The 27,887-nt window shown below is 44.5% G+C and overlaps 1 protein-coding gene across 1 annotated transcript in view; it reads right to left on the bottom strand.

Annotated features, from left to right (window-relative positions):
* The window catches only part of LOC140195309 (uncharacterized), a 193,964-nt gene that overhangs the window by 88,987 nt on the left and 77,090 nt on the right, over window positions 1-27,887 (bottom strand). Inside the window, exons 5-6 of the mRNA XM_072253416.1 lie at window positions 25,722-25,862; window positions 23,132-23,253 (exon numbers count right to left, since the gene is read on the bottom strand). Coding sequence (XP_072109517.1) covers window positions 23,132-23,253; window positions 25,722-25,862 — 263 coding nt within the window. The remainder of the gene's footprint in view (window positions 1-23,131; window positions 23,254-25,721; window positions 25,863-27,887) is intronic.

Raw genomic sequence — 27,887 nt, 5'->3', positions numbered from 1 at the left:
ACATTGACAGAGAGAATCAAGGATGAGCTCAGACCTTCAAGAAGAAGTGAACAATCCCCACTGACTCCTGATAAGCTCTGACCCATAACTGCTCTAAATAGAAAACGATCATCTGGGATAGTGGTGAGCATCTCAAGGCCATGTACTGGGACCACACTGCAGCCCTGTGTAAACTATGGGAGGAGTAAAACGACCCACCACCTGCTCCAATAATCACCTCTTGCCCTGTCTGTAGTAGAGTCTACCTTTCCCATATAGGCCTCAGAAGCTACCTCCTGAACCACAAAACCAAAATGGAAGCAAGTCAATCTCAAACTGAGGGACTGCCTAAGAAGAAGCAGTTAGCTACCAGGACAGTCTTCTCTTCATGGGAAAGCACTGCTGCTGCATTTAGTTCATGAACTTTTAAAACAGCATATTTGGAGAAGCCTGATGCTAGTCTATGAACCAGTAAGATGCTGGTTTAATGAGCATGGCTATAGATTTTCCAGAATTTTTTTATTAATCTCTTTTAGTAGGAGAGGAATTCTCCAGAATAAAAACCCTGCTGGGTTAATCTTGGATTGCATAAACCTTTTCGAACAATTTTAAAGCTATGCTCACCTAGATAAATGAAGATCTCATACACTCCTGACTTGTGAGGCCACATCATTAATGAAATTAGTCTGGTTATATTTCTGGTTAATGATAAATACAAAACAATGATGATGGTGATGATGGTTTTTTGAATTCTCACCGATGGTATTCCTCTTTTTTTGGCGATGATTGTTGCCCGGCATTTGACACAGCACTACATTTGAATATTCCCCACATCTTCTTGCATGCAGGCAATTATTGTGAATGGAAATGAACAGAGTGCAACCATTATCAATCATTCTCCCTTCCTAACCTTTAAACATTTATCAACTGGGTGAAAATGCTAGGGCTTTGGACACTTGTCTGATGAAGTCTCTCAGCTGTGTCCTAAGATTAAGATGATTTGCCTCCAACAAGCACAACCATTTTCCTTTATCTTAGTTTTGACTCTAGCCAGTAGAGACTTCCTTCCCACTTACTGTTTATTAGGACTTTGAGGATTTTGTGATAGTGTTCATTCAAATTCTGTCTTTAAGACTGTTCCTTTGTATGTGCTTCCACCAAGGCTATAATGATATCTGGTGCTTAATAGCTTTGTTAAAACCCAGTGAGCTGGTTGTGAGTGTCTGATCGCACTGCATTCCTTTATAGTGGACTGGGAAAGACAGATTGGATGAAATTTACCATATGACAGGACACACTTGAACAATTTTCTGTTATGACAGGACACACTTGAACAATTTAATGTGGATAAATGTGAGGCTATCCACTTTGGTGGTAAAAACAGGAAAACAGATTATTATCTGAATGGTGGCCAATTAGGAAAAGGGGAGGTGCAACGAGACCTGGGTGTCATTATACACCAGTCATTGAAAGTGGACATGCAGGTACAGCAGGCGGTGAAAAAGGCGAATGGTATGCTGGCATTCATAGCAAGAGGATTCGAGTACAGGAGCAGGGAGGTACTACTGCAGTTGTATAAGGCATTGGTGAGACCACACCTGGAGTATTGTGTGCAGTTTTGGTCCCCTAATCTGAGGAAAGACATTCTTGCCAGGGAGGGAGTACAAAGAAGGTTCAGCAGATTGATTCCTGGGATGGCAGGACTTTCATATGATGAAAGACTAGATCGGCTTGGCTTATACTCGTTGGAATTTAGAAGATTGAGGGGGGATCTTATTGAAACGTATAAAATCCTGAAGGGAATGGACAGGCTAGATGCAGGAAAATTGTTCCTGATGTTGGGGAAGTCCAGAACAAGGGGTCACAGTTTAAGGATAAAGGGGAAGTCTTTTAGGACCGAGATGAGGAAAAACTTCTTCACACAGAGAGCGGTGAATCTGTGGAATTCTCTGCCACAGGAAACAGTTGAGGCCAGTTCATTGGCTATATTTAAGAGGGAGTTAGATATGGCCCTTGTGGCTAAAGGGATCATGGGGTATGGAGAGAAGGCAGGTACAGGGTTCTGAGTTGGATGATCAGCCATAATCATACTGAATGGCGGTGCAGGCTCGAAGGGCCGAATGGCCTACTCCCGCACCTATTTTCTATGTTTCTATGTTATTATGTAAATACCAGTGTAGTAACTCTAAAGGATCAGCATGTTAAGGGGCCTGCAGCCCTGACTGTGTTCAAAATACTTGAGCATTTCTTGAAATTAAGAAGAAATGGGTGGTTGGCTTCTCTGCTGGTTGGCAGCCAAAGTTGGATATGACACTTCATGTAATTAGTGCCTTTGAAACAGTTTTTTTCACCTTGTGTCATTATGTTTGGCAAATCCAGTTAACGGCTTAAGTGGCAGCCAGCCAAATATAAACTATTAATTTTAAAATAACATCTAGAGGGGACTAGATTGACGCAATTTAGGGCTAAATGTGTGAAAAAGTGATCATCAGGAAGCTGCCATGATAGGACACCTAGCAAGAAACATGTTTAATGAGCAATATTAGACAGGCTTTTATGTTGCAGAAAAGAGTGTGATATGCCAATATTAAATGCTACAGGGGAGTTAGTCACAGGCCAGTTTCGCCCATCTATAATGTTGATATCGTCTATAAAGCAATTTCAATTTTACTTACCTTGCAAATAAGTAGTATAATTATTGAATGAAAATTATTATTTTCCCTGAAGAATGTATCTCTATAAATAACCAAAGGAAAACAATGCAGTCCGTTAAATTTTGTTCTAAATTTCTTACAGTTAATCCTGTACTTGCTGTATGTTTTCCAGTTCTTGATATTCTAACGATCAGGAACACTCTGTTTCTATCTATCTTTGCCAATTGTTTATTAAATTGAAACACTTCTATTATATTGCGCATGATCAATGTAATTCTTACAAAAGAAACCCTGAATTGCAAATCTTACTTGGCATTTATAATTTCTCATACTTAAGCTTTCAGTGTCCTTACATTGGGTGCAGCAGGTCATCAAGTGAACACTACTGAAGTTTACTCCCAGATATTTCCGTTTATAATATCTCGGATCCTATTAATTTTCTTGTTTTTACAATTATACCTCTTGCCTTTAAAGATGCTACTTAACATAATTTGAAATTAAACATTACATGATGCAATTGTCTCTAATTCACTTTACTTTCTGAGGGAAAATTGCACATAATTTATCTGAGTTAGTTTAAGAGCAAACAACTGATACATAATTAACTAGAGTGACAAAAGAGACTGCCGATACAGGAATATGAAGCAAAGAAAACCTTCTGGGTGAAATCAGTTGGCTGAATAGCATCTACATGAGGAAAGGAATTACCAATGTTTCAGATCAAGGCCCTTCCTATTCAATACCCTGAATGACAAACAATTTATTTAATCAACTCTTTGTTAGCATAGTGGTTAGCATCCCCAGTAGAGATAATATTTGAACAGATATCTTACAGTTCCATTAATTAAGTTACATGGGTTGCTTTAACTTCTATGAACTATGATTCTTAGGATTTCAAAGATTTGACTGATATTCCTATTTCTAAGAGGGTTGAAAGGTAAGTCCATGAAAGTCCAAGTTAGCATGATAAAAGTGTTGGAAGTAACATGTAATCTTTACTCAAATTATTACAGAAAAACGTGCAGAAACTGAAAACATAGTAAAGATTAGTCACAAAAGGGAAGCCGTACTTTGCCAACCTTACTGATTCTTTGAAGTTACAGAAAGAGCTACTACAAGTAATATATTTGGACTTTCAAAAGGTCATCAATAAATAATGGTATACAAGACTCATGACCAAGGTTAGAGCAAAGTCAGGTATCAGGAGCCAGAATGTGGAACAAATTCACTATAAAAGACAAATATTGTTTACAAAATAGACTAATGATTTGGATTCTGGAATATCAAGTTAAATTTCTAAATTTATGATGGATTTCAAACTAGTAACTAGTTCCTGAAAAGAATGAATGAGAAAATACAAAGAAAATGAAGAATTTGTAGAATGTAAAGAGTGTAATTGGCAAATTAATTTCAATGTATTTAATAGTCAGAGGTGTTGATTTTGCTACAAGAACAAGGAGTTCATGAATTCCTAGAACTCTATGTGTCTATTTGAGATAAGGAACCTAGGTGGCATGGAAAAGTAGAACTATCTAAATATAGAAATTTTAAAAAATCATTATCAGCAACCATTACAGGTGGTTCCTCCTCCTCCTCCTCCTTCTATTTCCGGCTGTTTAGATACATCTAGGCGTATTACAGCCCTCTGCAGGATGTATAATTATAGCACTTCAAGGAACTCAAATTCTCGAATACAACCAAGTCTCACATATAAACTGAATAATAGACTCTTCAATCAGAAGTTGATTCTCTTGATGGCCAAACAAAGATTTAATAGAAAACCAAAATAAATTTAAGCCAGATAGCCTCCTGAACAACATGCTTCTTTCAATTTTGTATCGATTACAGTTCAGCAAAACATGCTGACTGTCTCTGGACTACCACAGTCACATAATTCAGTAGCATGTTTTCCTATTATCTTTAAATAATAATTTAGCCCACAATGCCCCAACCTAAGTGTTGTAAATTTCACCATATCTCTACGACTTAAAAGGTAACAGTCTGAGATCTTTTTAACTAGTGGGTGACTAGAAAAATAATGCCTGCCCCTTAATTCATTTTTCCAATCCTCCTGCCACTTCTTCTCTATACCTTTTTTAATCCTACTTTTCAATTCTGCTCTGCCAAGGGGAACTCTAATTTCTACTTGCCTGCTCTGTAAGGAAGACTTCACAATGCCATCCACAATTTCATTTCCCTCCACCCCAGCATGCCCAGGTAACCATGAAAATCTAACTGCACAACCCATCTTCCCTACTCTAAACAACACTAAGAGAATCTCAAAAACTATGTCAGGACGAGCTTTTAGTTACTCCCTTTTATAGACTCTAAGGCAGCAGCAGAATCCGAACAGATGATAACCCTACATGGCTGAGAGTCTTCTATCCACCGTAAGGCCCAGAGGATTGCTAATAATTCTGTTGCAAAGACAGAAACACCATCTGAAACCCGGTGACCAATTTTAACTCCAAGTTGAGACATATACATCCCAAATCCTGCCCTACTGCTCTCTGGGTCCACTGAGCCATCAGTAAAAATCTTCTGATCAGATCCCCATTTATTATTTAAATATTCATTTGTGATCAACGCTGATCAATGCTTCCTTTAAGCTGAAAAAGGAGGAATAGGTCTACTTCTAGTTCTGGAAAGAGCCAAAAAGGGACGGGTGGCAAGCAAATTTGGTCAACTATGTCTTCCTCAGTCAGTTTCAATTTCACAGCCCAGTTAATAACCAAATCTAAAAATGGGTATCTTTTAATTTTACTTTGGCGCTCTGACTTCCCCTGCAAAAGACACTTTGATAGACAGCTGTGATTGAATCCATTTAGTTTTACCCAATACTGCAGGCCCAACTGAATTCGTCTTAAATGTAGAGGCACTTCTCCCATCTCCACACATAATGCCAGGACTGATGTTGTTCTAGAAGCTCCACAACAGAGTTTAAGTACTTTGGGCTGCACAGTGTCTAGTTTTCCAAGCACTGCTGTAGCAGCGGAACCGTAAGCAATACAACCATAATCTATAACTGATCTAATCATAGCTAGATATATTAAGTACATAGTTTCCCGCCCTGCTCCCCAGTCGCATCCAGCAATACTTCTCAGAACATTTAAAACTTTCTCACTCTTTCCAATTGTTTTATCTATATGAACCCTCCAAGTAAGTCTTTCATCAAACCAGACACCTAAAAACTTGAATACCTTGACTCTTTCTGGTGGAGAATCATCTGACTGTCTTAAAGGTGGATAAATAGGATTTATCTCAGGCCTCTATTAGGAAATCACTGAGATTTTTAAATGTTCACTGAACACAAGCACAACCAGATGACTGAAAGATAGCAGACTATATTCTCCTTTTCAAGAAAGGCAGCAGGGAAAAGCCTGATAACTATAGATCTGCAAATCTAACTTCAGTGATACAGAATATAATGGCAAAAATTCTGAAGAAGACAGTTAATGGTCACTTGCAAAGACAGAGACTAATCAGAGACAGTCATATTACTGTTACAAGCAACACACATAAAAGTTGCTGATGAACGCAGCAGGCCAGGCAGCATCTCTAGGAAGAGGTGCAGTCGACGTTTCAGGCCGAGAGTCTGTCCTGACGAAGGGTCTCGGCCTGAAACGTCAACTGCACCTCTTCCTAGAGATGCTGCCTGGCCTGCTGCGTTCACCAGCAACTTTTATGTGTGTTGCTTGAATTTCCAGCATCTGCAGAATTCCTGTTGCTTATTACTGTTACAAGGTCAGTTCCTGTCTAGCCAATTTGATTTACTCTTTGAAGAGGTAATAACATGTATTGTGAATCCTGGGATAGTATTTGTGATTTATATGGACTTTAGCAAAGCCTTCATAAGGTCCTACATGGGGAACTGTTCCAAAAGGTTAGGGTTCATAGGTTCCCAAACTTGATCCAAAATTGGCCTGGTGATAGGAGGCAGGGTGATGAAATAGGGTTATTTTTGCACTGGATACCTGTGACTAGTGATGAGCCACAATAATTAGTACTTTCTAAAATATACATGAATGAAAATGTGTCAGTAGATTTGTGGATGATCTCAATATTAGTAGAATTGTTAATGGTGTGAAAGACAGTTTTAAATTGCAGACAATAATAATGTATTGATGAATTTGGATGAAAACCGGCAGATGGAGCTTATTCCAGACAAATGTGAGGCAATTCACTTGGGAGCACGAATAAAGCTGTAACAGAAACCATGGTCATCAATCTTAGTGAGTATTAAGGAACAGAGGAATCTTGCAGTACAAATCCATAGATCTTTAAAGGTGACAATGCAGGGAGGTAATAAGACCATAAGGTAAAGGTGCAGAATTAAGCCATTTGGCCCATCGAGTTTGTTCCACCATTCAATTACAGCTGATTTATTTTCCCTCTAAACCCCATTCTCTTCCTTTCTCCCCCTAATCGTTGATGTCATTACTAATCAAGGACATCAGTGGTTACAGGGAGAAGGCAACCTAGCAAGCTCCACTTTAAATACACACAATGACTTGGCTCTATAGTCATCAGTGGCAATGAATTCCAGAAATTCACCATGCTCTTGTTAAAGAAATTCCTCCTCTTCTCCGTTCTAAATGATCATCCTTCTATTATGATTATGTGGTTAGGAAGGCATTTGGGATACAGGCCTTCATTATTTGGGGCTTGAATATAGAAGAAGGGGGCTTATGTTCCAACTTTAGAAAACCTTGGTCAGATCTCTGCAACAGTGCTACATGCAATTGTAATCAGCATGCTATAGGAAACATTTGAAAGGCTGCAGAAAAGTTTTTTCAGGATGGAGCAGTCATTCATGAGGACAGTCTCGAGAGACTAGGTCTGCTCTCCTTGGAGTGGAGGTGGTTTAAAGGAGACATGACTGACGAATATAAGATTATGAGAAGTATAGATTGAGTAGTCTGGAGGACACTTCTCCCAAGATCACATGTGGACAACATTGAGGGTGTAGATTTAGATGAGGGGGAAGAGATTTTAGAGGAAATATACATTTAGAGAGTGGTGCATACCTGGAAAGCACTGCCTGAGAGAGTGATTGAAGCTGAGTTGCTGAGAGCATTTGAGAAGTGTCCAGATAAGCATTTGCATCACTTTGGGATAGAGGGAGATGAACCAAATGCTGGGTGATGCTGTTAATACAGAAGGGTTATCACTAATTGGCATGGCTAGGTTGGGCCAAATGGCCTATTTCTATGCTGCATGATTCTATGATAGGATGGTCATAGAGAAAACATTTCATTTTATGATGATCAAAACTGAAGACCGCAAATATAAGATGTTCATTCATTAATATAAGGAGAAATTCTCCGGTTAATAAAATACATTAACCAGAGAATGTGGAATTCACTTTCTTTAGAAGCAGTTAAAGAAATTACATAGATGAATTTCTGAGGTCCAGAAGAATTGATTGAGGGATAAGAAGAGGGTTGGGATACAGAGTAAGCAAGCAGATTCATGGGGGTAGGGAGGCAAATAGCCTACTTCTGTGCTGCAGCATTAATGTAATCTGATGATTCATTCTAGACAAATAAGCCATGATTCCAAACAGCATGATTCATTCATGTCAAAATTTTTCCAACAAATCAATTTCCTTTTAAAATCTTGGTGTTCAAAATTACTCCCAATTATGATATCAAGCACTGTGGATTTATACAATTAAAATAATTTGAATCAAATTTGTCAAAAGCCTTTCAGATGTAGTGATATAGGAATATAAAAAAAATAGAAGTAAGAAACCACTCTGGCTTTCAAACCTCATTCAATAGAATCATAGCTGATCCTCTATTTTAATACCATATTCCTGTTCTCTCCCTTGTATATTATTTGACATTAACTGTAAATATTCTGACTTCTCACAACTGGTTCCCCTATTCCATTTTATTATGGAGCTTCATTTCCTCATATTTGTTTGGACTGACACTGAAAATATAAAAAAATACATTATTTCATCCTGTGAAGCCCTCTGAGAAGCACACCCAATTTGTTCAGACATATCTCTGAGAAAGTAATCAAACATTCTAGAAAACACAGTCTGAAATTAATAAAGCAAAACCCCAGGATGTACTGGGTATTCTCTTGGTCCTCAACGTACAAAAACTATATCCTCAATTGAAATGGGGTTATCTTTGTTCTAATTGTCACCTACTGACATTTTTTTATAGTATTTGATCAACATAGCATCATCTGTGATTGTGGCCACAAGTTAAATGCTAACGTAAATGATGACGTGTAAACAGTGATTCCTTTGCCTGCTTCTTTGGAAACGGCTTTATTTCTATCTTTGATATCTCTTTTTTTTCCTTTCAAGATTCTTTTGAAGAGTCTGACCTGGAGTTACACTTTGACTTCAGTTCATTGAGGGAGTGGGACCCGCTGTCAGGGCCTCACAACCGGCCGCTTTTTGGTACCCCACGGACACAGCCTGGAAGACTAACATGTCTTCAGGGGCTGGATTTCCACGGCTCTTGAGGTAGGCTGATTCAAGGCTGGTGCCACTGCCGACGACCGATGTGTCAGAGGAGAACAAGGAAGATCAGCAGCATAAACACAAAATAATCTGCAGATGCTGTGATCAAAGCAACACGTTCAGTACGCTGGATGAACTCAGCAGGTCGGGCAGCATCAGTTAGAAACGATGATTCGACGTTTTGAGCCGGAACCCTTTGTCAGAACTGAAGAATGAAAGATGGTGAAGGATTTGAAGAATGCTTGTAGCGTCAGTTGAAAGACAAATGGGTGGGGGAGGGGAAGCACTGACATCATAGGCAGGAAAACAATGGGTGGCAGAAACATAGAAACATAGAAAATAGATGCAGGAGTAGGCCATTCGGCCCTTCGAGCCTGCACCGCCATTTATTATGATCATGGCTGATCATCCAACTCAGAACCCTATACCAGCCTTCCCTCCATACCCCCTGATCCCTTTAGCCACCAGGGCCATATCTAACTCCCTCTTAAATATAGCCAATGAACTGGCCTCAACTGTTTCCTGTGGCAGAGAATTCCACAGATTCACCACTCTCTGTGTGAAGAAGTTTTTCCTAATCTCGGTCCTAAAAGGCTTCCCCTTTATCCTCAAACTGTGACCCCTCGTTCTGGACTTCCCCAACATCGGGAACAATCTTCCTGCATCTACCCTGTCCAATCCCTTTAGGATTTTATACGTTTCAATCAGATCCCCCCTCAATCTTCTAAATTCCAACGAGTACAAGCCCAGTTCATCCAGTCTTTCTTCATATGAAAGTCCTGCCATCCCAGGAATCAATCTGCTGAACCTTCTTTGTACTCCCTCTATGGCAAGGATGTCTTTCCTCAGATTAGGGGACCAAAACTGCACACAATACTCCAGGTGTGGTCTCACCAAGGCCTTGTACAACTGCAGTAGTACCTCCCTGCTCCTGTACTCGAATCCTCTCGCTATAAATGCATCCTCCTCACAGCTAACACTGCCACCCAGCTTCGTGTCATCTGCAAACTTGGAGATGCTGCATTTAATTCCCTCATCCAAGTCATTAATATATATTGTAAACAACTGGGGTCCCAGCACTGAGCCTTGCGGTACCCCACTAGTCACCGCCTGCCATTCTGAAAAGGTCCCGTTTATTCCCACTCTTTGCTTCCTGTTTGCTAACCAATTCTCCATCCACATCAATACCTTACCCCCAATACCATGTGCTTTAAGTTTGCACACTAATCTCCTGTGTGGGACCTTATCAAAATCCTTTTGAAAATCCAAATATACCACATCCACTGGTTCTCCCCTATCCACTCTACTAGTTACATCCTCAAAAAATTCTATGAGATTCGTCAGCCATGATTTTCCTTTCACAAATCCCATCTGACTTTGTCCGATGATTTCACCGCTTTCCAAATGTGCTGTTATCACATCTTTGATAACTGACTCCAGCAGTTTCCCCACCACTGATGTTAGGCTAACCGGTCTATAAGTCCCCGGTTTCTCTCTCCCTCCTTTTTTAAAAAGTGGGGTTACATTAGCCACCCTCCAATCCTCAGGAACTAGTCCAGAATCTAACAAGTTTTGAAAAATTATCACTAATGCATCCACTATTTCTTGGGCTACTTCCTTAAGCACTCTAGGATGCAGACCATCTGGCCCTGGGGATTTATCTGCCTTCAATCCCTTCAATTTACCTAACACCACTTCCCTACTAATAAGTATTTCGCTCAGTTCCTCCATCTCACTGGACCCTCTGTCCACTACTATTTCTGGAAGATTATTTATGTCCTCCTTAGTGAAGACAGAACCAAAGTAATTATTCAATTGGTCCACCATGTCCTTGCTCCCCATAATCAATTCACCTGTTTCTGTCTGTAGGGGACCTACATTTGTCTTTACCAGTCTTTTCCTTTTTACATATCTATAAAAGCTTTTACAGTCAGTTTTTATGTTCCCTGCCAGTTTTCTCTCATAATCTTTTTTCCCCTTCCTAATTAAGCCCTTTGTCCTCCTCTGCTGAACTCTGAATTTCTCCCAGTCCTCAGGTGAGCCACTTTCTCTGGCTAATTTGTATGCTTCTTCTTTGGAATTGATACTATCCCTAATTTCTCTTGTCAGCCACAGGTGCACTACCTTCCTTGATTTATTCTTTTGCCAAACTGGGATGAACAATTGTTGTAGTTCATCCATGCAACCTTCAAATGCTTGCCATTGCATATCCACCGTCAATCCTTTAAGTGTCATTTGCCAGTCTATCTTAGCTAATTCACAACTCATACCTTCAAAGTTACCCCTCTTTAAGTTCAGAACCTTTGTTTCTGAATTAACTATGTCACTCTCCATCTTAATGAAGAATTCCACCATATTATGGTCACTCTTACCCAAGGGGCCTCTCACGACAAGATTGCTAATTAACCCTTCCTCATTGCTCAAAACCCAGTCCAGAATAGCCTGCTCTCTAGCTGGTTCCTTGACATGTTGGTTCAAAAAACCATCCCGCATACATTCCAAGAAATCCTCTTCCTCAGCACCTTTACCAATTTGGTTCACCCAATCTACATGTAGATTGAAGCCACCCATTATAACTGCTGTTCCTTTATTGCACACATTTCTAATTTCCTGTTTAATACCATCTCCGACCTCACTACTACTGTTAGGTGGCCTGTACACAACTCCCACCAGCGTCTTCTGCCCCTTAGTGTTACGCAGCTCTACCCATATCGATTCCACATCTTCCCGGCTTATGTCCTTCCTTTCTATTGCGTTAATCTTTTCTTTAACCAGCAACGCCACTCCGCCTCCCTTTCCTTCATGTCTATCCCTCCTGAATATTGAATATCCCTGAACGTTGAGCTCCCATCCTTGGTCACCCTGGAGCCATGTCTCTGTGATCCCAACTATATCATAATCATTAATAACAATCTGCACTTTCAATTCATCCACCTTATTACGAATGCTCCTTGCATTGACACACAAAGCCTTCAGGCGCTCTTTTACAACTCTCTTAGCCCTTATACAATTATGTTGAAAAGTGGCCCTTTTTAATGCTTGCCCTGGATTTGTCGGCCTGCCACTTTTACTCCTCTCCTTAGTACATTTTGCTTCTACCCTCACTTTACACCCCTCTGTCTCTCTGCACTGGTTCCCCTAGGATTCAAGTGTAACCCGTCCTTTTTGTACAGGTCACGCCTGCGCCAAAAGAGGTCCCAATGATCCAAAAACTTGATTCCCTGCCCCCTGCTCCAATCCCTCAGCCACGCATTTATCCTCCACGTCATCGCATTCCTACTCTCACTGTCGCGTGGCGATTACTACCTTTGCAGTCCTTTTTCTCAACTCCCTTCCTAGCTCCCTAAATTCTCCTTTCAGGACCTCATCCCTTTTCCTACCTATGTCATTGGTACTTATATGTACCACGACCCCTGGCTCCTCACCCTCCCACTTCAGGATATCTTGGACACGATCAGAAATATCCCGGACCCTGGCACCAGGGAGGCAAACTACCATCCGGGTCTCTGGATTGCGTCCACAGAATCGCCTATCTGACCCTCTTACTATCGAGTCCCCTATCACAACTGCCCTCCTCTTCCTTGCCCTACCCTTCTGAGCTACAGGGCCAGACTCTGTGCCGGAGGCACGGCCACTGTCGCTTCCCCCGGGTAAGCTGTCCCCCCAACAGTACTCAAACAGGAGTACCTATTGTTAAGGGGCACAGCCACCGAGGTACTCCCTATTACCTGACTCTTCCCCTTCCCTCTCCTAACCGTGACCCACTTGTCTGCCTCCCGTGGCCCCGGCGTGACCACCTGCCTGCAACTCCTCTCTATCAACTCCTCACTCTCCCTGACCAGACGAAGGTCATCGAGCTGCAGCTCCAGTTCCGTAACGCGATCCCTTAGGAGCTGCATCTCGATGCACTTGGCGCAGATGTAGACGTCCGGGAGGCTTGGAGACTCCAGGGCCTCCCACATCCGACACAGAGAACAGCAAACTGCCCTCACACTCATACTGCCCCTCTCCTCAAATAACAACAGAAAATGAATGCCAAACCTTCCTCGCCTCGCCCGTTTCCGCCTAAGCCCGTTGAGCCGAAGCCCTTAAGTCTTCAGTCTGCTCCCGGCTCACTCCGCTGCCCGCAAACTACGCTGCCCGCTCTATGAAGCTCTGTTCCTTTTAAATCTGCCGCGCTGCACTGCCCAACGTCACACACCTGCGCAGTCCCGCCTCTCAGAACGCCGTTGGAGAAAAAAAAATAACGAAAATTTCAAAAATATCTTTCTCGGCACTCCCACTCAGACTCTCAGACTCCTTCTTTGAATCAAACCCGAAGCAGGATTTCTGCCCTTTTAAATCTGCCGCGCTGCACTGCCCGACGAAGATGGAGACGGAACCATGAGGGAGCTGGGGGAGGGTGTAGAGTGAAATAGGGATAGAGGAAGGGAGGGGGAGGGAATTACCGGAAGTTGGTGAATTCTATGTTCATACCAAGGGATTGGAGACTATCTAGACGGTATATGAGGTGTTGCTCCTCCAACCTGAGTTTAGCCTCATCATGGCAGTAGAGGAGGCCATGTATGGACATATCTGAATGGGAATGGGAAGCAGAGTTGAAGTGGGTGGCTAGTGGGAGATCCTGTCTGTTGTGGTGGACGGAGTGGAGATGCTTGACGAAGCGGTCCCCCAATCTGCATCGGGTTTGTCTGATGTAGAAGAGGCCGCACCGGGAGCACCGGATGCAGTAGATGACCCCAACAGACTCACAAGTGAAGTGATGTCTCACCTGGAAGGACTGTTTGGGGCCCTGAATGGTTGCAAGAGATGAAGTGTAGGGACAGGTGTAGCACTTAGGCTTACAGGGATAAGTGCCGGGTGGGAGATCCGTGGGGATGGATGTGCGGATAAGGGAGTCGCGGAGGGAATGATCTCTGCGGAAAGCGGAGAGGGGTGGAGAGGGAAAGATGTGCTTAGTGGTGGTGTCCTGTTGAAGGTGGCGGAAGTTGCGGAGGATAATGTGCTGGATCCGGAGGCTGGTGGGGTGGTAGGTGAGGACAAGGGGAACTCTGTCCCTGTTGTGGTTGCGGGAGGATGGGGTGAGGTCCGAAGTACGAGAAATGGAGGAGATGCGGGTGAAGGCATCATTGATGACGGTAGAAGGGAAACCACGATCCTTAAAGAAAGAGGACATTTGAGATGCCCTAGAATGGAAAGCCTCATCCTCGGAGCAGATGTGGTGGAGACGGAGGAACTGGGAATAGGGAATGGCATTTTTGCATGGGTGGGGTGGGAAGAGGTATAGTCGAGGTAGTTATGAGAGTCAGTGGGCTTGTAGAAGATGTCAATGGACAGTCTATCTCCAGAGATGGAGACCGAGACATCGAGAAAGGGGAGAGAAGTGTCCAAGATAGAGCAAGTGAATTTGAGGGCTGGGTGGAAGTTGGAAGTAAAGTCGATGAAATTGACGAGCTCAGCATGGGTGCAGGAAACAGCACCAATGTAGTCGTCAATGTACCGAAGGAAAAGTTGGTGAGCAGTACCAGAATAGGTTTGGAGTACAGACTGTTCCACATAACCAATGAAGAGGCAGGTAAGCTGGGTCCCATGCGAGTTCCCATAGCTACACCCTTAGTCTGAAGAAAATGGGCTGTGTACATACACCTATTGATACTTCTGGACACATCTTCAGTGATGTTCCTGGAATCATCGGGTGTTTCGGGTCTTTCAACATCATATAACCTCTTCCAGGTGACCTAGCTGGGGCTGATCAGACCCCAGCTTGTGTCCAGATGGCTAGCTACTTATGACTCCATGGCTCCCCTCTTTTGAGCCACAGCCATCTTGAGGCCCTCTCTGCCATATCGGTGGTACTGTGGATGGCTCTCCTCTTCCACTCTCCCTCGATGCCCAAAATGCTGAAGGCTCTAACTAAGGAACTGGCTACAAATCCCCTACAACCAACCTCCACTGGGAGACACCTCGCTCTCCATCCAGCCTGTTGACAGTTGCTGACCAGTCCTGCGTACTTGGAGGGCTTCCTTTCAAAGGCATCTTCCAAGCTATCTTTCCATGGGACTGTCAGCTCCAGCAGCACCACTTGCTTAGTAGACTCAGACACTAGGATAATGTCTGGTCGCAGGGTGGTGGCTGCGATATGGTTGGGGAACTTCAGCTGCCCTTCGAGGTCCACCAACAGCTGCCAGTCCCTTGCAGAGGTCAGAATGCCTGCAGATGTTCTTTTGGCAGGTATTGGCTGCTCCCCAGCTCTGACAAAGGCAATGGTCTGCTTGGAGGGTCGGGACCACTTCGCCCACTTAACTCCTGCGCTGACGGCTTCAGCGATGGTCTTCAGGACCTGATCATGCCTCCACCTGTACTGTCCCTCACCAAGTGCCCTTGTGCAGCCACTGAGGATGTGCTGCAGGGTTCCTCGCTTGGAGTACAGTGGGCACGCAGATGACTCTGCCTTGCCCCATGTGTGCAGGTTTGATGGGCTTGGAAGCACATCGTACACTGTCTGGATGAGAAATTGGATGCGGTGTGGTTCGGCTTTCCAAAGATCAGCCCAGGTCACTTTCCTCTCAACCGCATTCTCCCATCTTGTCCAAGCTCCCTGTTGCTTCATTCCCACCGCCTTACAGGCTCTCATCTCCTCCACTACTGCTCTCACCTCCTCCTGAACTAGACGACACCTTTCCTTCCCTCTGGTGTCCATTTGGGGAGTTGGAAAGGATCCCAACCCAGCTCGGCCTCGTGTGACCACTCCCACCAGCCTCCTGTGACACAGCCTCGCCTCTGCCTCCTGAACAGCTTCCCCTGCCCTCCACTTCCTGCCAGTCCTCACTTAGATCCCTGCAGTAGCCACCTTCGGGTCACTTGAGTCCCTATACTGTAGCACTTCTCTGGCTCTTGTTACCTTGAATTCTTCCTCCAAGGATCTGAAGGGCAGTTGCAGTTTGTTGTGGTGTCCATAGATGCTGCTCAGGCTCTTTGGCAGCCCCAGCCATCTCCTGAGGTGGTTGCTAACCCTCCTCTCTCAGGTTTCGACTGTCGAGATCAGAACTGCATAGACGAGGAGGGGCCACAGGATTCTGGGAAGAATGCCATACTGATACACCCAGGCTTTAAGCTTCCCAGGTAGGCCAGACTTGTCCAAGTTTTCAGCCAGCCATCCAACTCGGTGCAGGTTGCCTGAATGGATATTGCGTCCCTTAAAGAGCTGTCAAAAACTTTGCCTAAGCTCTTGACTGGCTTTTCTGTGATGGCTGGGATGACTGTGCCTGCGATGCTGAACCGGAACTTGTTCTCCACCTTCCCTTTCCTCAGCACCATCGGTCTTGATTTGGCAGGTTTGAAACGTATCCGGGTCCACTCCACCAGCTTTTCGAGCCCTTGCAGAATCCTCCGGCAGCCTGGGACTGATTCTGTGGTGACTGTGAGGTCATCCATGAATGCCGATAGGTGGTTGCCGTTGAGCAGAATTCATTCTGGGCCCTCTGCACCCTGGTTCAGCAGACTTAGTGAGCATGTTCATGGCTAGGGAGAACAGTGTTACTGAGATAGTGCACCCTGTGATGATGCCGATCTCCACCTTGTGCCAGGATGATGTAATTGCTCCTGAAGAGACCCTCATCCTGAAGTTGCTGTAATAATCAGCAATAAGGTCTCTGCTTCTGCTGGGGACGTGATATTTGGTCAGTGTGAGCTGCACCAGCTTGTGCGGAATGGAGCCATATGCATTTGCCAGGTCGAGCCACAACACTGACAGGTTGCCCTTGTTCTCTCTGGCCTCCCTGATGAGCTGTGTCACCACACCGATGTGCTCCAGACAGCCCGGCATCCCTGAAATGCCACCCTTCTGGACTGATGTATCAATATAGGTGTTCTTTGCTAGGTAGGTGCACAGCCGGTTAGAAACTGCACTGAAGAAGATCTTCGCCTCGACACACAGCAGGGAGCTGATGCGAAACTGATCTATCTAGGTGGCATTTTCCTTCTTCGGGATCCACACCCCTTCAGCCACTCTCCACTGTTCTGGGATCTTCCCCCTTCTCCAGAAGATTCTCAGGATCTTCCACAGACGCAGCAGGAGTATGAGGTGTTGCTTGGTCCTGGAGCCGAGCTTACCCTTGATTTGCGGACGACCTCTCTGACTTCCTTGAGTTGCAGCTCTGACATGTTGAACTGCGCATCCGGTTCAGGTGGGTCTATTAGGATGTCGCACTCTCCCAACTCCTGCTCTCTTTCAGGATCATTATATATCTTCTTCAGGTGTTGGTCTATGTCTTCCTGCGAACAGGCCAGTTTCCCACTGCGCTTCTCCCCCAGCAACTCCTTGGTAAACTTGAAGGGGTTGGCGATAAAGGCAGCACGTTTTCGGGCCCTTTCACGACGCCACCTCCGATGCCACTCTGCCCGGCGGAGGACCCTGATCTTCTTTCGTAGTATGCACATCAGCTGGGCCGAGCCAATGCGCTCCTCTTCTCCTGCCTCCTTGTATTGGGACTTCAGCGCTTTCATCTCCTGCCTGATGTTGTGGATCCTCAATGCTCTTTGGTTCTTCGAGTAAGATGTTTTGGAGCCTTCCTTCTCCTCTTCTCCAAACCGTTCAGCTGCGATACTGACAATAATTGTTGTCATGGCTTGCAGCTTCCTATCAACCCCTCCCTTTGCTGTTGCCTCCAGAATTTGGTTAACATCTTCATCAAACTGCTTCCACAGTGAAGTCATGTTAGCTGCAGGCCATTTGATCCGCCTCCTGTTAGACTTCATGTTCGAGGGATTAGTTTGCAACACTTGGAGGTTCCAGGCACTATGGGGTGACTCCGGGCCTGGCTCCTCCTTTGTCTCACCAGGTTGGACACCTGCGCGTTGTGCTGCTCCTGCTCCCGCCAAACACTTCATCCTCGCTTGGTGGATCTTCAATCCACGATCGTTCTTGCAGATTTTGCCACATGAACACTGCTTCCTCATTGTCGTTTGTTCATTGCCTGGGTCTGATGTCGTTGTGTCCATCCGACTGGGGTGCTCATCCTCCCCCCTCTCGGGCACCCCTGGGGGTATCTTTCCCTTAGGTTCATTGTAGCTTTTGTGAGGGTCCTCCTCTCAGAGGACACAGATTGGGTTGCTAGCCCGTTCTGCCCTGGTTGCCGTCTCTCCAGGCTGTCACTGACTCTCCAGTCATCACCACTCTTTTCGCGGGAAGAGCCAAAAGAGAAGTTTTTAAGTGTGAGGACCAGTTCCACCAACCGGAGGAGGGTAGTAGTGGTGGGGAACTGGTGAGGTCTATTATCCAAGAAGTAGCAGAGGGCTTTGAGGCCTTCTTGATGGGGAATGGAGGTGTATAAGGATTGGACATCCATAGTAAAAATGTATCGGTTGGGACCAGGGAATTGGAAGTTATTGAAGCGGTGGAGGGCATGGGATGTATCCAGGATGTAGGTGGGGAGGGACGGAACTATGGGTGACAAAATGGAGTCCAGGGAGGCAGATACAAGTTCGGTGGGACAGGAGCAGGCAGAAACTATGGGTCTGTCGGGACAATCAGGCTTGTGGATCTTGGGGAGGAGGTAAAACCAAGCGGTACAGGGTGTGGGAATAATGAGTTTAGTGGCTGAGGATGGAAGGTCTCCAGAGTTGATAAGGGCGGTGATGGTGCCGGAGACAATGGCTTGATGTTTTTTGGTGGGGTCCTGTTCCAGTGGTAAGTAAGAGGAGGTGTCAGAGAGCTGCTGTTTGGCCTCAGTGAGCTAGAGGTCCGTCCGCCAGACAACTACGGCACCATCTTTGTCAGCAAGGTTTGATGGTGAGGTTAGGATTAGTGCGGAGAGAGTGGAGGGCAGTGCGTTCAGAGGGAGTGAGGTTGGAACAGGAGAGAGGAGTGGTGAAGTTGAGACGATTGATGTCTCGGCGGCAGTTGGAGGTGAAGAGATCGCGTGCAGGTAGAAGGCCCAGGTGGGGTGTCCAGGAGAAGGAGGAGTGTTGAAGACAGGAGAAGGGGTCATCTGTAGCGGGAGGGGAATCCTTCCCAAAGAAGTAGGCTCGGAGACGTAGGCGACGGAAGAAGAGCTCAGCGTCATGGCGGGCACGGAACTAACTGAGGTGTGGACGGAGGGGGACAAAAGTGAGACTCTTGCTAAGGACAGAACGTTCTGCCTCAGAGAGGGGAAGGTCAGAGGGGATGGTGAAGACACGGCAAGGGTTGGGGCTGGGGTCGGAGGATGGTGAAGAGTGGGATGTATCGGAGGGAGAGGGGGGTTGGGATGTTCAGGGACAGCAGGGTTAGGGGAGGATGAGGAATCAGAGGAATGGAGAGGCGATGAGGGGTAGAGGTAAGTTTGGGAGTCGCTGGGTGGAAAGAGGGTAGTGGGGGAATAAGGTGGGCGGTGGGACCCAGCGGCAGTAGGAGCAGTTCCAGTTTGGAGAGTGTCGGGATCTCGGTCCAAGCTGGATTCGGAGCTGGGGGTGACGGAGCCTGTAGCCTGCATGGCTCCAGAACTGAGGTCGAGTCCATGGCTCGCCGGGGGCTGGTTCCCCTTTTCCGGAGGCGGTGGTTCCAATCGGGGTCAGAATCAGAGGCGGATGGGTCTCCGGCCTGCTGAAGGCCTGAGAAGTCCAGGTCCAGGCTGGAGCCAGTCGTCGTCGTGGGCTTTAGGCGGGCGAGCTTGTTGTCCTTTTTGGACACGAGGAAGGAGAAGAAACGTCGGTTTGAGGCGTGAATCCGGCGGAGAATGAAGTGCAGGAGAGGTCCATGGCAGATGGTGGAGAGCGAGGCTCGGAGTGGTGGCAGAGAGAGGGACAGAGCCCGTAGGTATCTTCGCATGGCAGCGAGCGTGGCGCGAAGAATCCAGCGGGAGCAGCGGTCAATGAAACGGAGGTACCTGGGATCCTTGCTGGGCCTGAACTGGGAGGCCTGGAACCATAGCTGGAATCCCTGCAGTAACAGATGGCGGTGGAGACACGTTCCCAGGAAGGAGACGTGGCTGTGGTAGCAGGTCTGAGTCAGGATGTGGTCGAAGAGTCGGAGAGAGGCGGAGATCACAGAGAGGGAGCAGTGACAGAGGGTCTCACTGAACTCCCGTCGAAGAGAGGATTTAAACTTCTTCAGGGTAGGCATACCTCGAAGAGATTTCGCAGTGGAGTAACGAAATGTAAACACAAAATAATCTGCAGATGCTGTGATCAAAGAAACACTTTCAGTACACTGGATGAACTCAGCAGGTCGTGCAGCATCAGTTAGAAATGATGATTCGACGTTTTGGGACGGAAGCCTTCGTCAGGACTGAAGAATGAAAGATGGTGAAGGATTTGAAGAATGCTTGTAGCTTCAGTTGAAAGACCAGTAACTTGAAAGACAAAGGGGTGGGGGAGGGGAAGCATTGATGTCATAGCCCTGAAAACAATGGGTGGTAGAAGAAGGAGGCGGAACCATGAGGGAGCTGGGGGAAGGGGTAGAGTGAAATAGGGATAGAGGAAGGGAGGGGGGAGGGAATTACTGGAAGTTGGAGAATTCTATGTTCATATCAAGGGGTTGGAGATCAGAAGCAGCGGGCTTGCTACTAGCTATGTGCCCAGAGGCACAGAGCTCGGAAAAATCGACACAACAGACTTTGAACACCATAAATCAGCCGGTTGTTTTGTTATGTCTCCCCTTTTGCTGTGAAACGGGGACACCACTTTTTCCCTTATTATGGAGGGAGAGGGAGAGAGGGAGAGAGAGAGGGAGAGAGGGAGAGGGAGAGACGTGGAGGGAGCAGTGGGGGGGAAGGGGGAGAGGGGGAAGGGAGAGGGAGGGGGAGGGGGAGAGGGGAGGGGAGGGGAGGGGAGGGGAGGAGGAGGGGGAGAGAGAGAGGGAGAGGGAGAGGGAGAGGGAGATGGAGAAGGAGAAGCAGAGGGTGAGAGGGAGGGGGGAGGGGAGAGGGGGAGGGGAGGGGGAGAGGAGGAGGGGGGAGAGGGAGAGGGAGAGAGGGAGGGGGAGAGAGAGAGGGTGATCGGGAGAGGGAGATGGAGAAGGAGAAGTAGAGGGGGAGAGGGGGAGGGGGAGAGAGGGGGAGTGGGAGGGGGAGAGAGGGAGAGGGGGAGAGGGGGAGAGGGAGAGGGGGAGAGGGGGGGAGAGGGGGAGGGAGAGGGGGAGAGGGGGAGAGAGGGGGAGGGAGGGGGAGAGGGAGTGGGAGAGGGAGTGGGAGAGGGAGAGGGAGAGGGAGAGGGTGATGGAGAGGGTGAGGGAGAGTGGGAGGGAGAGAGGGAGGGAGAGAGGGAGGGAAAGAGGGAGGGGGGAGAGGGAGAGGGAGGGAGAGAGAGAGACACACAGACACACACACACACACACACACACTATGGTATGTCAAATACCGGATGAACGAGTAGTCTTTGGGGTACTGCAAGTCTGTGTCTTTATTGATGCTTTGCTGCACGCTTGAGTGCTCGGTAGGAGGCACTGATTTTTTTTGCTGGTGGGGGGTGTATTCGTTCCCTTGCTGCTGCTTGTGCATGGGAGAGGGGGGCTTTGGGGTTCTTACATTTAAGTGTCATTCATTCTTTGGGGCACTCCTCTGTTTTCGTGGATGTTTGCAAAGAAAAAGAATTTCAGGATGTATATTGCATATATTCTCTGCCATTAAATGTACCTATTGAAACCTATTGAATGAATGTAGCTCTATATCACATCAATTAAATCCCACTGCTATGCAAGAATGAATGATGTACAAAAGTTCATCTAAGAATAAAGCTTATAGTTGGTTCAAAAGTATATCACCTCTTTTTATTGTGCTTCACAAGATGGTCATTCAGGGCCAGAAGGTGAAAAGATCCTCCCTACCTGGGATAGGCTTCCTCTTGTCCTCCCCTTTACCACACCACCAGCCTCCGCATCTAGCATGTAATTCTCCGAAACTTCCGCCACCCCAATGGGAGTCCACCACCAAGCATATCTTTTCCTCACCCCCATTTTCTCCCTTCCAAAGGGATCACTCCCTACACAACTCCCCACACAACTCCCCTGTCCATTCGTCCCTCCCCACTGATCTCCCTCCTGGCACTTATTCTTATAAATGGAACAAATGCTACACCTGCCCCTACACCTCCTCCCTCACTACCACCCAAGGCCCTAAACAATCCTTCTAGCTGAGGCAACACTTCACCTGTGAGTCTGCTGTGGTCATTTACTGTGTTTGGTGCTTCCCATTTGGCCTCTTGTATATCAGTGATACCCGACGTAGATTAGGAGACCACTTCGCTGAGCATCTACGCTCAGTCTGCCAGAACAAGCAGAATCTCCCAGTGACCACCCATTTTAATTCCGCTTCCCTTTCCCATTCTAATTTGTCCATCCATGGCCTCCCCCACTGCCGTGATGAGGCCACACTTGGGTTGGAGGAACAACACCTTATATTTCGTTTGGGTAGCATCCAACTTGATGGCATGAACATTGATTTCTCAAACTTCTGGTGATGCCCCCACCACCAACCCCCCCCTCACCATTTCCCATCTCCATTTCGCTCTCTCACCTTATCTTCTTGCCTGCCATCAACTGCCTCTGGTGCTTTCTCCCCCCTCCCCCTTTTTCTTTCTTCCATGGCTTTCCGTCTCTTCCACAAGTCAACTTCTTAGCTCTATACTTCATCCCTCCCCCTCCGGGTTTCACCTGACATCTGGTATTTCTCTCTCCTCTCCCCCCAACTTTTAAAATCTACTCTTCAGCCTTTTTTCTCCAGTCCCGCCAAAGGGTTTTGTCCCGAAATGTCGACTGTACTTTTTTCCATAGATGCTGCCTGGCCTGCTGAGTTCCTCCAGCACTTTGTGTGACCTGCTCAGATTTCCAGCATCTGCAGATTTTCTCTTGTTTAATGTCCTCAACATGTTTGCTTTGAGTAAATACAAAGTCAAAAAATTCTTGAAAAAAATTTCAATGCTTTCATTGAGCAGACCTAACAGGCAGTAATCATTTGAAATTGGAGATGTTTCAGTCAGTGAAAATATTGCTATAATGGCATCATAGTAAAATGGTTGTGGAAAAGATCAATTACATTACCTTTTGGAAGGTCAATAATTGCAACAGCTCCCTTGTCACCTTGCATTAGTGTGTCATTGAAAATGTTTATTACAAAAGCTGGCCTCTGAAGCTTTGTTTCCAAATTTTTCATATAACTGAACCTTGTAGAAAAAATTAAAACCCATTAAATTTAATTGGCAGTATACTTATTCAATTTTGCATATTATGAACATATACAGTGCCTATAAGAAGTATTCTCACCCCCTTGCAAGTTTTCATGTTTTATTGTTTTACAACATTGAATCACAGAGGATTTATTTTGCTTTTTTGACACTGATCAATAGAAAAAAGACTCATGTTGAAGTGAAAACAGATGTCTACAAAGTGATCTGAATTAACTACAAATATAAAACACAAAATAATTGATTGCATAAGTATTCACCCCTTTTAATATGGCACACCAAATCATCAGTGGTGTAGCCAATTGGTTTTAGAAGTCATATAATTAGTTAAATGGAGATCACTTGTGAACAGTCAAGATGTTTCAATTGATTGTAGTAAAAATACAACTGTATCTGGAAGGTCCAACTGCTGGTGAGTTAGTATCCTAGCAAAAACGACACCATGAAGACAAAAGAACACTCCAAGCAACTCTTCAAAAAGGTTATTGAAAAGCACAAGTCAGGAGATGGATACAAGAAAGTGTCCAGGTCACTGAATATCCCTTGGAGTACAGTTATGATAATCATCAAGAAATGGAAAGAATTTGGCACAGCTGTAAATTTGCCTAGATAGAACAAGCTATCCTCAAAAACTGAGTGGCTGTGCAACAAGGGGACTGGTGAAGGAGGCCACCAAGAAACCTGTGATAACTGTGGGGGAGTTACAAGCTTCAGTGACTGAGATGGGAGGTACTGCACATGCAACAACTGTTGCCCAGTTGCTTCACCAGTCACAGCTTTATGGGACAGTGGTAAAGAGAAAGCCACTGTTTGGAAAAAAAACTCAAATGAAGTCTCAGCTAGAGTTTGCCAGAAGGCATGTGGGAGACTTTGTTGTCATCTAGAAGAAAATTCTATGGTCTAATGCAGTGGTCCCCAACCAACAGGCCGCAAAGCATATGCTACCAGGCAGCGAGGAAACGATATGATTTGGCGATATTAAACGATATGAGTCAGCTGCACCTTTCCTCATTCCCTGTCACGCACTGTTGAACGTGAACACCACCCCCCCCACCCCTGTTGGCCGGTCCGCAAGAATATTGTCAATATTAAACCGGTCCGCGGTGCGAAAAAGGTTAGGAACCCCTGGTCTGATGAACCCAAAATTGATTTTTTTTTGGCCATCAGACTAAACACTATGTTTGGCATAAGCCAAACACCACACATCATCAAAAGCACACTTTCCCTACTGTGAAGCATGGTGGTGGTTGTATCATGCTGTGGTGATTCTTTACTGCAGCAGGCCCTGAAAGGCCTGTGAAGTAAGAGGGTAAAATGAATGCAGAAAATTCAGGGAAATCCTGGAGGAAAACCTGATGCAGCCTGCGAGTAAACTGTGACTTGGGAGAAGATTTGTTTTCCAGCAAGACAATGACACCAAGCATAAAACCAAAGCTACACAGGAGTGGCTTAAAAACAACAAAGTTAACATCCTGGAATGGCCAAGTCAAGTGTCCAGCCCTCAATCCAATTGAGAATTTGCAGCTGGACTTAGAAAGTGCTGTTTACTCATGATCCCTATGCAATCTGATAGAGCTTGAGAAGTTTTGTAAAGAAGAATGGGGAAAAGCTGCGCAAAGAGCTGTGTGCAGATGTACAAAGCTGATAAGTACCTATCCACATAGACCCAAGGCTGTGATTGCTACTAAAGATGCATCTACAAAGTACTGAATTGAAGGGGATGAGTAATTATGCAGTCAATTATTGTGTATAACTGTAATAAATTTAGACTAATTTGTAAAAATATGTTTTCACCTTGACACAAAAGAGTCTTTTCTGTTGGTCAAAGTCAAAAAAAGTCAGATTAGAACCGCTGCAGTTCAATGTTGTAAAGTAATAAAACATGAAAGCTCCTGGTGGGGGAATGAACAGTTTTTATATATCTGCAACCTTTAGCACACTATACTTATGTTATCTATCTAATATTTTTTCCATTGTCAGGTAAGTAGTAATTTGAAGTCTTTTTTTTAAATATTATTACATATTTCTGATGGAGAATTATTCCCGCATCCCAAACACATACTAGCAATATTTATCTCTTAAACTAAATTAACAATATGAAGAACCAAATGAGAATTGATGAGCCTCTGTTAAATGGGAAACAATGTAGGGTGGAAGGAAATTAGGAGATAGAGAATGAGACTAATCAATTTGCTTCTCTTGGAGTCAGCATGCACCCATTGGGCTGAATGGCCTACTGTATCATTATAAATATAAAGCTGCACAGTCAAGGCATTCAGACACTGAAAGGCAGATTTGTTTTGAAATGAAAAGTAAGGAGTAAAAATGCAAACTTAAACCAAAGAAAATAACATTAAAACTATGATTTGTAAAATCGCAATACTTGTTTTAATGCTTTCAATTCAAATAATGACAAGAGCTCCTGTTTAATATTTGTGGCTTCTTACCATTCAGCTTGCCAGACGACAAAATTAAATGATGGATAGAGGAACCAACCCATTTCTGACAACCTCCTTTCCATGTTAATTCCAAAGAAAAAATTAGGTGAAGGAGTGTGCTGGAAGGTCACATTCACATTTGTATGGTTTCTGCATAATAAAGTAATTGAACAAGTTATACAAAACTTGATTTTTAATATTCTACCTGTACCAGTGCTTTAGAGCAGAATTTCAACTAGTTTCATGTTAAGCGATTTATGTATCTTCCATGGGTTTCCTTGATTTTCTACCTGTAGGTCTCCTGTGCTGGATTAACTACAGCCACAAAAGACATGAAAGAATTAAGGTAAACTAAGAAACTACAATAAAATACCACCGCATCCTTATTCATAACTGTCAAACCTCTCAATGGGGTAGACAGATACTGTAGCTCCCACATCTAAAAGGAACTAACTAAAAAATTGCCACATAATGATGCTAACATTGTTCTCAAAAACAACAGAATTCTCATAATAGAAGTGTTATTTACAGTGAAACAGTCAACCTTGAACACAGTGACCAGCAAGGAATCAGGAAAACTTTTGTGATTAGTTGAAAATGTTTTGCAGTCCTACCATTCACAAGAAAGTTGAGGAAGTTGTGTAGGTTTGGATTGACTGTTATGGCAACAAACATCTATCGAGACCATTAGAAATGCTGGAACTTCACACGTACTATGCACAACATCATTCCAAGCGATGATCGCTTAGAATTCCTAAATGCTGAACTCATTAAACCTACGTGCGTTTCAGCTATGATGCCATGCATGGGGGAAAAAAAGAGCTTTGTAATTCACCATGTTCTTGAAACCATTAACAGTGATAATAGTCCATAAAATTCTAATAGTTTTCAGAACATGTTTTAGATTTTGTTAAAATATTCTAGCCAAAGACCAGGGAAAGAATCATAAGGAATCTTGAAAATACTCCTGGGATAGCTCAAAAGAAGGAAAAATATTAGAAATGTGATTCTTTTGGGGAATTAAGCGATCAAAGAGTGCAGGTCACCCTACCTGACCAAATCTTAGCAGAATCAAATTCAAAGCACAAACTAGAATGTATTCATGAAGTGAGTCCTTTTAATCTAGATGATAAAGTCAGTTGCAGAACAGGAGAAAATGACAGATCTCATGTGAATGAAAATTTCAAAAAGAGCATTAATAAAAATATTATGTTGGAGAAATTAATGGAAATGAAGGGTATTAAGTTAACAGGACCAAATAGTTTTAAGGAGATACCTATGACTACATTAAATGCATTGGTTTTCATCTTCCAAAGTTCTTTAAATTCTAAAGTGGATCCCATAGATTGGAAAGTAGCAAACATGACCTTACTATTTGCTAGAGCTATTCAGGAGAGGGTTTAAAGTATTTTGGCAGAGGGATGGAAAACAGAGGGGTACTGCTGAGGATGAGGTAACTGGTTTACAAAGAGAGATAGTGAGACTGTCCGTAAGAACAGGTTGATGACAGGGCAAAATTGCAGCCAACAGAATGAGTTAAAATGTAAAAGGCAGACAAAATTCAAAAGAGGGAATACAGGACTGAAGGTATTAAATTGAATGTGTGCTGTATACAGAATAAAGTAGATCAACTTGTAGCACAGTTACAGATTGGCATGTATGATGTTGTGGTTATCACTGATTCATGGCTTAAAGAATTTTATGGCTGGGAAGTTAACATCCAATACACACATTATATCAGAAGGACAGGCAGCTAGATGTGGTTCTATTGGTAAAAAATGAAATCAAATCATTAGAAAGGGGTGACATAGGATTGGAAGGTGTTGAATCATTGTGGATAGAGCTAAGGGACTACAAGGGTTAAAAGAACTTGATGGGACTTGTATATAAACCTCCAAATAGAAGTAAAGATGTGGACTACAAATTACAAAAGGAGATAGAAAATGCATGCCAAAAGGGATGTTCCAATAGAAATAGGAGATTTCAATATGCAGGTAGATTGGGAAAACCAGGATCCCCAGAGGGGGAACTTCTAGAATGCCGATGAGATTTAGTGCAGCTCATGGTTGAGCCAACTAGAGGATGAGATGTTCTGTATTGGTTGTTGTGCAATGAACCAAAACTGATTAGAGAGCTTAAGATAAAGGTACCCTTAGGGGCTAATGATCATATGAT

This window comes from Mobula birostris, chromosome 3 (assembly GCF_030028105.1).
Source record: "Mobula birostris isolate sMobBir1 chromosome 3, sMobBir1.hap1, whole genome shotgun sequence".
Taxonomy (NCBI): domain Eukaryota; kingdom Metazoa; phylum Chordata; class Chondrichthyes; order Myliobatiformes; family Myliobatidae; genus Mobula; species Mobula birostris.
Note: the sequence above shows the minus strand (reverse complement) of the source record. Positions and strands in the feature narration are given on the sequence as shown.